General features: G+C 35.6%; 1 protein-coding gene across 1 annotated transcript; it reads right to left on the bottom strand.

The window, feature by feature from the left end:
• Positions 1–1,824: 1,824 nt before the first annotated feature.
• LOC149804752 (ADP-ribosylation factor-like protein 11) lies at positions 1,825–11,167 on the bottom strand. Its single transcript, XM_089943967.1, has 4 exons — positions 10,988–11,167; positions 7,322–7,504; positions 6,841–6,975; positions 1,825–5,270 (listed from the first exon to the last, which is right to left on the bottom strand). Exons 1-4 carry the CDS (start codon positions 11,064–11,066, stop codon positions 5,098–5,100), a joined length of 570 nt encoding a protein of 189 aa, XP_089800093.1. The 5' UTR covers positions 11,067–11,167; the 3' UTR covers positions 1,825–5,097.
• Between the last annotated feature and the right edge of the window lie 1,244 nt (positions 11,168–12,411).

Here is a 12,411-nt window from a genome sequence, read left to right as displayed (position 1 = left end):
TTACATCCCCATATAAGATCCAACCTAGAAATACATGCATCAAATGCTTCATCTAAAAGCTGAATATTATATCAGTCGTTAATGTCCTGTTCATCAACTGTTCATTCAGGTAAGAGAAGTCGATCAAAAGTAAATTTCAAGTAGACCTAAACATTAATTGCCTACCTAAGGGGGTAGGATAGGGTAAAAAGTGGGACCATTACATAAGATACCAGAGTGAACCTAGTGACTGATGCAGCGACGAAAATCTGACTGAATGCACAATGACACAAAAATCCCTTTAACTGAATGCCTAAGCAAAAGTAGAAATGTGGTTACCACTTTAATGAGTCTTAAAAACGTGCAAGAATTATTTCATTATTGTTAATTATTTCCATGGCATTATTGTATCGTATTTGTTTTTAAAATGACATATAATACTAGTGCATCAAAAGTTTTTCTTTGTGGAATATAGAGGTAGTATTAAAAAAAAAGATATAGTTGTACAAAGCAAACTACATTTGTTGTCTTTTGAAGTTGTCAGTCGCTCACTTGACTGTAAGGCTATCTGGGCTTAAAGTACGACTCAGATCATCCATGCTGGGCTTAAGGTATAACTCAATTCATCCATCTTGGGCTTAAGTTTAACTCAAATCATCCATGCTGGGCTTAAAGTATGACTCAAATCATCCATGCTGGGCTTAAAGTATAACTCAAATCATCCATGCTGGGCATAAAGTATGACTCAAATCGTCCATGCTGGGCTTAAAGTATGACTCAAATCATCCATGCTGGGCTTAAAGTGTAACTCAAATCATCCATGCTGGGCTTAAAGTATGACTCAAATCATCCGTGCTGGGCTAAAAAAGTATGACTCAAATCATCTATGCTGGGCTTAAAGTATGACTCAAATCATCCATGCTGGGCTTAAAGTATAACTCAGATCATCCATGCTGGGCTTAAAGTATGACTCAAATCATCCATGCTGGGCTTAAAGTATGACTCAAATCATCCATGCTGGGCTTAAAGTATAACTCAATTCATCCATGCTGGGCTTAAAGTTTAACTCAAATCATCCATGCTGGGCTTAAAATATAACTCGATTCATCCATGTCGGGCTTAAAGTTTAACTCGAATCATCCATGCTGGGCTTAAAGTATGACTCAAATCATCCATGCTGGGCTTAAAGTATGACTCAAATCATCCATGCTGGGCTTAAAGTATAACTCAAATCATCCATGCTGGGCTTAAAGTATGACAAATCATCCATGCTGGGCTTAAAGTATGACTCAAATCATCCATGCTGGGCTTAAAGTATAACTCAGTTCATCCATGGTGGGCTTAAAGTATGACTCAAATCATCCATGCTGGGCTTAAAGTATGACTCAAATCATCCATGCTGGGCTTAAAGTACAACTCAGATCATCGATGCTGGGCTTAAAGTATGACTCAAATCATCATAAGCTATTTTAACTGCTTAATCAATTCAGCTTAAGGACTAAGATCAGCCAGATATGACAGAAATTATACCTGTTCAAAGGCCTTTCATTTGTGCACCAGAAATTTTATTTTATTTTAAACATGGTTGCTTTGACTAAATATATTACAAATCTAATTAAATGCAGCTTGATCAATTTTAACCAAAACTGAAATGGAATAACCCAGCATATATGTACATGTTCTTTGAAATTTGTATCAACTATGCTAATTTACCTTAAGAATTTATGGGAATGACCCAAATTTTAAATTAAGTAACCACATAGAACAGCCTACCATTTATGTGGTGACGGAAGAAACTTGGTATCAGTTAAACTGAATGGAAGCTGGAAGAATTAAAAAATTCAGTTTTGGCCTGATTGTTGTTTATTACAATTAAACAGCAGCGTGCATGCCCATTACATTGCATTAGTTTTGACCATACAGTTCAAATCAAGCTCTGCATATTGTGTACACCAAGGAACAAGCAAGAAACAAGTACCATGTATATTCACAAGTCCGATTCAGTCTGATTAAAATCAGATCTCTACTGTCATGGGAGAAGATCTGACCACTGAGGGGTCATGTTCTGGTGACCTTTGAGTTAGCCAGTGAAAATGCAGCTTTCAGAAATTTGAAAGTGAATCAAATCGATTGGTACACATTGATGCTCTTCAGCTATACTGCTCAGTTTCACAAAAGCAAAGATATAAGAATTCATCTGATTGGCTGATAAAATTAGTAATTATGGTATACCTGTTTAAAGACTTTTGAAATCTGTACAAAACAATATCAAATTAAAATACTGTTATCATAAGTAGATTTCTCAATAGGAGAGAGTGATATACATAATAATTAAGTTTATATATTGCATGTGATAGCATTATATTTTGATTTTTTACAGTTTGGATGCTAATGGCAACTAATCTTTTTAAATTTCATATATTTTATATTTTTGTGTTAACATGATTTACATTTCATATTTTAAAAAAACTACACAATAACTTTTAAATGGAAATGACACATAGGTAGTACACTGTTTGAAAATAAAAGACATAATGCAGATTCATTATGCCATTTGAGATATTTAATTGATTCATTCATGATTTAACAAACATGTAGATGCAAACAAATAAAAGTAACAGCAAATGAAAAGTAAATAGATTAATCTTTTTAAAAAAAACATTTAAAATCATTACTAATATATAAATACTAAAAATGAAATTAGTCTGTGATATCATCCTGAAATATTTATGACAATATCCTGCCATACTTTTTCAAAATCAAACACAATAGTGTTTTCTGAAAATCTTGTTATATATATATATATATATATATATATATATATATATATATATATATATATATATATATGGTTTTTAAGTGTCAGTACAAATCAATTAAGTATACAGATACTGTTGGTATATCAAATTGTGATCTGCCAATGGCACATTTATACACACACACACACACACATATATTGTTTCAACAGTAGGCAGTTATATACTCTAGATCAGTGATGAATTTCTACTGGTTAATCATTAATGACACAAGAAAATAATGAGAAAAATATTAATAAAATCCATTTTTAAATGAATTAAACATGGTACACAATTTTAGCTATATCCCTTCTGCTCTATCTCATGCACAAGGGACAAAATGCATGCAAATCTGTGGAGTGAGAGAGAAAAAGAATTTGAGCTTGATGAAAACCATGACACTGAACTTACATCATGTGTGCTGCAAGAACCTTGGTTTGTCATAATAGTATGTGTACAAATTCATTGGGATTTTTCTACAGTGTTCATGATACCATTGACCGTTCTGGTGTCCTAGAGCATCTGCCTCAGATGCGGGAAGTCGTGTGTTTGGTTCCCGGCCAAGTCATATCAAAGACTTACAAAAATGGTACTAATAGCTGCCTTGCTTGGCACTCAGCATTAAGTGATTAGTGTTAGGACTGGTCAGCCTGGTGTCAGGATAATGTGATGGGGTGGGGCATCATGCCACATGTCTGTGACATGATGCCCCACCGATAGGCATCACTGTAAAATGCCACACTGCAGACATCGTAGCGATATAACTGAAAAATTGTTAAAGCTACATTAAAAATCCAAATCACACACACACAGAAACAATACCACTGATAAACAGTTGCAAAAGCCTGTTGACACTTTGTGGTAAATGTTTTGGTTAGAAGGCACATACATACTGTAATCTACTTAATGCTTTTGCTTTTTTGTTTTTGAAAACCTACAATAAGGTTCTACAGTTTAATTTTATATATTACAAGCCCAAAGGTTGCTCTCCCCCTGTCGTCTCTCATTTTCTCTCAATGTGTTGTTGGGCGAGGCAGCAGTCTAATCTACCAACAGAAAATCAGAGGGATGGATAATAAATAAAATAACTGTATGGTAAGTCTCCCCAAACCCCACCACCACCACCACCAATCAGTCTCTCTCTCTCTCTCTCACTGGACCATCATAGAAAGATATGGACTAAAATCTGTGAATAAAGCAGTGTAAGAGATTTTTGCCAGTGTCATAAGAAAATGTCTCTACACCTTTAAATGATGGTAAAAACTAACCAACAGAAAAGGGAAAGAGAAATGGAGGATAATGACAATCTTATGGTTGGTAGCAAATTTAATTAAAGTATACTAAGGACTTAGATGAACTGTAAATACATTTCAGTTTTGAATTAACTCTTGTTGGTTCATCATTTAGCTTAGTTGATATTCCACAATGTTTAGATGTACTTCCAGTAAAAGACTGGCTGCATGTACAGTGTTCATTTAAACCATATTTTCATGTATAAATCATAAATGTGTCTTAAAGTAATCAATATGAATGAAATTAGAAGCTCGTAAAAAGAAAAGGAGCAACTTATCAATTTGCAAGGAGGATTGTGAATTGCAGCAAAAGGTACAGAACTACATTTTGTTGTGGACACGATGGGCAGCGATGTGAAGAGTTCACTAACACCGTCAATACACAGTTGCCTTTAGTCAATCATAACTTGGTTGGAAATGCTAATATATATATTTGTATTTTATCTATGTGAAGTATATGTATAGTATGTATACTGTATCACAGATATACCACTCGTTGGCTACATTTTTCATTAAAAGCAAACTTGTTTCCTTTTAATGAAACATTTATACCTCTTGTGGTATTGTGGTATGTCAGTGATACAGTATATATGTACCTGTGTGTGTGTGTGTGTGTATATATATATATATATATATATATATATATATATATATATATATATATATATATATATATATATTAAGGAGACAGTATTCCATTTCATTTTGCTACTAAGGACTGATATTTATACATTTATACTGCTCACAATCAACACAATTTAAAGTTAAATACTGTAGTCACATGACTAGGATTGGAAAACAATTTACAGAATCCAATGTTGTGGTTTTCTGTTGCTTGCTTTATAATTTGGATATAACCAGAAACACCAAGGCATGTTTTGGCAGACCATTTTGCAAGAAATTGTGAAAACAAAAATAAAAGGATCCCTTTTTTCTTTTAAGCCTTGAAGCCTTCTTATGAGATAATATATAATCACATATTGTTTTACAAGTAAATCACATATCTTTGGTAAAATGATAAAATTCCAATGCTAATGTTGTGGAGATGCAACCCATGTGGATTTCAAGAGATTCTGTAGTTTTTCTAGTGATGTGTCCACCTCTTTCTGGTCAAAGGCTGCTATGGTCACTGTGTCCCATCTCCTTTCTCTTACAACACTTTTTAACTTTAATTCCTTTTTCAACCTGGAGTCATCAAGTGAACCTGCAAGAATACAAGACTTTTTTTTCTGACGTAAACAGTTGTGGGCATTCAAGCATGGGAACACATTTTTTTAACAGTTTCATGCACACTGGAGGTATTTCTTTCCAAAGTCCCTTTTCCATCAATGAAATTGGATGGGGGCCAACGAGCACTAAGTTTTAGTTACATGTATTAGTAGTTGGGGGGTTGGGTTAATCCAGACTATTCTAAGTGTTTTATGGCAACTGGTCTAATTAAAATATGGGTTGTGGGGTCTTTGAAAAAGATGCTTCCCACCCCCAACTATTTCTGAATTTTATCTTAACCATCTACAATGGAACCTTGTGAAAATCAATTCATTTGTACAAACTGGTGTAAATCATACTTCACAGATCATTTATTTTCCTGAATCCATAGACCATAGACCTGGATTTGCCTTCTGATTTTGCAATGACGCATTTGTTCTACTGATTACCCCTAACAAACTGCACAAATCCACGTCTGCCAGCACATTATATTAAGGATAGTCTGGGTCAGTGCAGTTTACAGTTGGCCTTGACTTATAAGCAGGTATATATGATATGTAATGATGATGCAAAGCTCACCAATAATGTGGACCACCATCCAATTCCAGAACCCCATCCAGACTCAAGTACTGTTACAAAACCAGTGGAGGCTAATAATTCCATGCTTCTTAACAATTAAAACAATAAATTTTATGTCAGTCATGAAATAATGATTAAGAAGGTGATTTTTTTTTTTTTAAATCTTACTTTTCTATACATTTTTCTATAAATTCAAGCAGGTCTAGCATACTTGTAAACAACAAAGATGGATGTTAAATTATAGGATACCATTTGTCATGGAGGATGGTAATGAACATGTACAACAGGTGTGAGTGATGGGCCAATGTCTTCATATGAACTGCTATTTATTTAACAAGATAGTTACTAATATATAATTCAAAGTAGGTCACGATAACTCAAGCTGATGCATAATTTACCCAAGATGCAGCTACATCTGAAGTTTTATAAGTGTTGATCCCACAGTGTTGGCAATATGGACATAAATATATTTGGTTTGGTTTGTTGGTTTTAATGGCACTTTTACCACATATTATTTGCTATATAATGCAGAGGAAATTGGAGCTAAGTGCCAATCCACAAAGATGCACCAGGGTTAGCCTGGGCAGGTATCGAACATGTGACCTTTGGACTACAAGTCCAATGCATTGACAGCTGCCATGGCCACAACTGATGCATGTTCTGAGTTACAAGCAATAATTGTTACCAAAGTGTACAATGTGGATCAGAGTGAACTAATTTTGCACTGTTGCATGTGACTTGTAACCATGAATGCAGATCTGGGATTGTACAGCTTGTCAGAAATGATCTAAAGAACAAACAGCATAGACCCTGATTGGCAGGCACATTATGCTATGGCAGATCAGGGTCTTTGTTGTTTGCAGTTTGACTGCTTAAAAGCAGGTAAAGACAGTAGCTAAAACACAATAGAGGTTCCTGGATAAGGTTTGTGTTTTATAGCACTTGATATAATTTGTACATAAGAAAGAAATACAGCAGCAGCTTACCTTGGTTGCTTCGAGTGTTGGCTATGAGAAGTACAGGAACCTTAAGCAGATCTCTGTCTCTCAGTATTGTCACAAGGTCTTCCCTTGCCTCCTGTATCAAAGCTGGGTCAGAAGTGTCCATTATATACACAATACCTAGAAGAGAGTGATGAGATTGTCCTTTTTTTTGCAGATTATATTGCAACTGATAATCTCCCATTTACAGATTTCCTGAAAGTTTTCACACCTCTGAAAAAAGTCAAACACATGTAGGTCACTTTACAACTCCTTTTAAAATCATTATAACCATACTTTTGTTCATAAAGATTCATAAAAAAATTTGTTTTCATAGTTATATATGGGACATATTATTGTAATAAAAAAATTACCCCCCAAATTAAGGAGAAAATAATTTGATCTCACACTACAAAAAGTTTCTGGACATTTGCATACTACTCTGGCAAATTCATTACTCCACCTTGGATAGTAACAAGGTTGATACCTTCTGTTCCATGGAAAAATTGACGTCTTTTGGTTCTGTAGCTGGGATCACCGCTAATATCCCACACTAGCAGACTTATTCCATCAGGGGTCTGGATTGGTTCAACATTGAAGCTTTCAGTTGGAATGGTGTCCACTACTGAACTGACCCCTAACAGCCAGGAGTACAACAATCTTGTCTTGCCTAGAATGATGCAAACAAGACATACATCCATTAACAAATGTCTTGAACTACTTAATTATTTATTCCTACAAAGACTTTGCCAAACAATGTTTTATATGTGCTCCATCACAAAACCTCCAGATTTTGAGAACTAAATATAAAATTCCATAGCGTTTGAAATCTTGGGCTAGCAAGAAGATTTTCTTTTAACCCATCCCATTTTTTTTCTTCTACTGCTTTGACAAGCTCACTGCAAATCCTCTGAATAAAAGGTTACTGATATGTGGTTGACTGCTGCAATAACTTGAAATGTAACTATACTGTTAATGTAAGAATGAATACAATCATACAGTAATATGCTTATCTGATCAATTTTAAGTTTTCTGTCATCTGAACTGAATCAGGCAACAGTCGTATGTCCCTTGCTTCTGAGTTCCAGCCACGTAAATAGTACAGAGATGATACGTCTAAAGGATCTGTTTTCACAACAGTGGCACAGCACTTTCTTAAAATTATGGTGCCTTCCATGGCTTCCTGATTTATCCATGGTGACCTGTTGTAAATATTGAAATAACCACATCCCATGAATGCATGATAAAGGATGGAGAATGGCAGGTGGACTGGGATGCTCCACACCAATTGACAGATGGAAACAAAACAGTGCAAGTATACCTATGAGTGTTACTCTTCCTTGATTCTTTACAGAATCTTTTTTAGTTGCAAATATATTATTCCTTACATTAAGTGCTATATTTACTTTCTTTGTTAGTTACAAATTTACTACACTGAGTCATGAATGAGTAGCAACAGTGTACTAACTGGTTCTATGCAGTAATTAATTCAGTCCCTAACAGAGACTTGCCCAAGTTACCTTTGACCTTTCTTATCCCATTTTAGATATTTAAACAGTTTATCTGGATGTCCAAATATACAAAATAGATGGGGAAAGGTCCAAGGAAATTCAGAGACTAATGCAGGGATCTTCCAGACACACCAGTGTATGGTGGAAAAACAAAATAAGTATGAACCACATCAGGAAACTCCTTGAATGACTTAATCATGCCCAATAAAAATATTTACTCATCATCAAGTGCCTCCTCATACACAAGTATAACTGCACTGTAGTAGAAGTTACACCATGTGTGATGCACAGGCTGTTCATTTCATACAATGTAAAAAGCTAATTTTGTACAATTTGAACAACGATTTAAAAACTGACACAGTATCTCTGTCATGGAACAGCTGACAACACCTTGACATAACATCTCCAGAGTTTCAATCTGTACAAGGGTCTGGGGCAGCTCATTCCATAGTCTATCTGTGCTTGGTGGGAAAAGATGCACTGGTATGCTTGGATTCTGGTATGTGGTTGGAGGAACTTGAGGTTCTGTCTTCTAGAGTGGCATCCTGAGGGAATCAAGAACTAGCTTGTTGTTATATCGACTAGATTGTTAACAATGTGATGGAGAATCACAGCTTTAAATCTAACTTGAATGGTGCACAGCTCTTCCCATTTTAGTCTCTGTAACACAGGTCACACTACTGATTTGGCAGAAAATGTAATGAACCTGGTGACCCTTCTCTGTACTCCTTCTACAGCTTCAATACTGCAGAGTGTATAAGGATTCCAGACTGCTGAGGTAAAGTCCAAGAATGAATAAACAGTGGTCATGTAATCTTGATCTTTGACCTATGGTGGACACATACAGCTATCCTGATACCAGAAGGCAAAAGCTGAGTTAGCCTTTTTCATGAAACTAGTTAAATGTGAATTCCAAGATGGCTTTGTTATTGATGGTGATTCCAAATGTTTGGTATCATTAACTCCACCTAAAGTAAAACCATATTTGTTTCTTATTTTCTGTAACAGGACTATGCAAGAGATGGTGTAACATCTAGAACTCTGGAGTAATTAACTAGAGAAAGAAGAGAAGAATAAAGCCAGAGAACAGAATATTTTGGAACAGGAAGGAAATAGGTTGATATGATTGAAGATATCTTGACTGCCAGCTAGACTTACAAGTCATTCTCCACCTCTTTTTTTTTATTTGAGTGTTTAAAACTACCAAAATTCATTTTGTGCATAAATGATTTCAACACCTTTTGCATCAACATACATAGTAACACCATTCCTTTGATACATGATGAAAAAAAAAGAGTGGTATGTCTACAGGGGCTGCACATACCAATGGATACAATACTTCTTGGGATCCAGAACTCGGCAAGCCATTCTTGATGGAACAGCCTCAGGAACAGCGCCCATAGAGTCAAGAGTTCCTCAAGGAAGTATTCTTGGACCCCTGCTATTCCTACTGTTCATTAACAACTTACTCAAATCCATATCCAAACAATCCAATGCACGCCTCTTTGCTGATAACTGTAATCTGTACAGAAAGATTAAGTCAGTAGTGGAAGCTGAAGCTCTACAATCTGACCTGGAAGACTAAAGAACTGTGAAAGTTTGGATGATGGAGTTTTGTCCGCAGGATTGTCAAATCCTCCACATTACCAACAGGAGGAAGATCATTGATATGCCATATACCATCCATAGCCAGACACTAGATACTGAAGGTACCACAAAATGACTCGGAGTCAACAGCTGTAATACATCAATGTCATTGCTAATTCCACCCTTGTTTTCATATGGAGAAGCATCTACCAATGTCCAGCCAAGATTAAAGAGCTATGCTATAAGACACTAGTCTGGACCATCAACAAACTGGAGATGGACTAGTGCAGAGTGGCAGTCGTTCATCACTGAAGATCAACACAGAAATAGCAGTGTTCATCTATGCTACAACAGCTACAGTTGCCTACCCTCCATGAGAGAAGATCTCAAGCTGGAGTGGTAATGATGTTCTGGATTGTCAACCAACTTGTTGATGGGTCACTAGGATTCCTAATACCAACACAACCGACGTGTGTGCTACAACCAGAAATACTTGACTGAATTTGCGAGGTCAAAGATATACAAATGCTCCTTTTTCACTGAGGGTATTTGAATCAGGAACTCTCTGCCACAGACAGCAGTTAATTGTGCCTCCCTTAATATCTTCAAATCGCAGGTGCAGGTAATCCAACTATGCTAGGCATTCAAGTACTGTTGTTAGCTTCACTGTAGATAGATTCTCTTAATTGGTAACATAATCTTGTTCTATTCACACAATTTTACTCTGTGCCGAAATACACTAAAGCATGGTTCTGTACCTTATAAGTTATTGGAATAAGAAGAATCAGCCATGTTGGTCAAGGAATTCAATACTTGTCTTTTTAAAAAAAAAATAAAAAATTTTAATATATTTTTTTATGGGCCAACAGGACTAGGCCTAAAAGGTTAAGGGTGCCGTCTCGTTTACACGTAAGAAAATATCGCCTATTCATTAGACAGATCATATCCTAAACAGACATCAAGAAAAATAACTAAAATAGTTAATTAAATTCTGTATGAAGTAAACGACATCGGGCATGTTGACTCAATCTGTACAAAAAATAAGGAGTTACTACCTGAGCCTTTTGCACCCAGAATAATCAATTTGGTAGCTGAAACGGATATGGCAGCCTTACTGCTACAGGTTCCCCCCATTCTGGTAGGGTGCTGAGCACCCCATTTCCTCAAATGTGAAGATGATTTAAGGTCTAATCTTTGTTGTTATTAATGCTACCAGGGTAGCTGTAGAAGAGTTACTTGGGGGCATACACTCTTTTAAGTGACATAAAAATATAGTTATTTCCCTTGGACCATGAGTAACACTGAAAAACAGAATAAGAAACAATAGCTCTAAGTACAAACAATGCAGACGAATTTCAGGCGCTTGATACTTTACTACATACTTAGCATCATCTTTTTGATGAAATCAATTTCTTCTTTTTTTCCATCATCATCATCATCATCATCAATTAAAGTCATGTATGGCTATTCGGCATTGTACAACTGCTCCCCAAATATGTTTGCTTATTTGCCAACTGTGAGTGCACACTATTTGAAAATACAAAACATTTCATATTTAAGAACACAGGGATATAAAAACGAGTGGAAATTAGATGGAATCAAGAAAAGAATATTTATCATCATCAATATCATCATCCACTTATTGTCTTGTGGTGTGGTCTTGTGGTCAAACTGAATGTTGAAGTCCAACGAGATCTTTTACTGTTATTTTTATCAGTTAATTATCTTCTCCAGCCCTTTAAGGAAAGTACATTTTTTTTACATCAACACTTGGAATATCTGGGCCTATTTGGTACTGCTGTTTGGCATAACTTTCTGGCCGGCAAGCTATCTTTTTGTGAATTCATTTTTTTTGCAGCACATAATGCCAGGTACGAGTCGTGAGACTGAAATTTCCCAGGTATTGATGATTTAAGTTTCTTGCAGCTGTCTAGTTTTGCACCTTGGGATCTCGGCTTAAATTATTCATGTTTCAGTTTTTTAAAAATCCTTGACATTTTGTAACTTTCAACCTCCAATTTATTTATGTCTGTCGTTGTTATATAGAATCTATATTTGGGTTTGGGCAGGGACTAGGAAATCCCGGTCAAGGGGTTATATTATTTGTCTCTCCACGAAGCTTGCTGGTAAGTGCATTTTTTGTCATTAAATATTGTAGGTATATTTTTGATTAAGCCGGGGCACAAATGAGATGCTTAACAAAATTAGAATAAAGCATGTTTTATATAACACTTTTCTGGTTGTTACTGTTACTAAGAGGTCTATAGTCTATGTGCATGGATCATTGTTTTCTGTCATAGTTCATTTCACACAGCATTGAGAATTTTATCCTATCTATAGCAGTCATTTTTTCAGGTTAGCGTCATTAAATGTAGCTAACAGTATATAATTTGTTTCACAAGAAGTATTTAAAACTAGTTAGGTAGCTTTAGCTACATTAATGACGCTGACCTGAAAATGTACTGAGCTAGGCCTGTAT

This window comes from Sinohyriopsis cumingii, chromosome 2 (assembly GCF_028554795.1).
Source record: "Sinohyriopsis cumingii isolate HCF-2022 chromosome 2, ASM2855479v2, whole genome shotgun sequence".
In the NCBI taxonomy this organism is placed as follows: Eukaryota; Metazoa; Mollusca; class Bivalvia; order Unionida; family Unionidae; genus Sinohyriopsis; species Sinohyriopsis cumingii.
The sequence above is the reverse complement of the archived record's forward strand: the minus strand, read 5'-3'. Positions and strand labels throughout refer to the sequence as shown.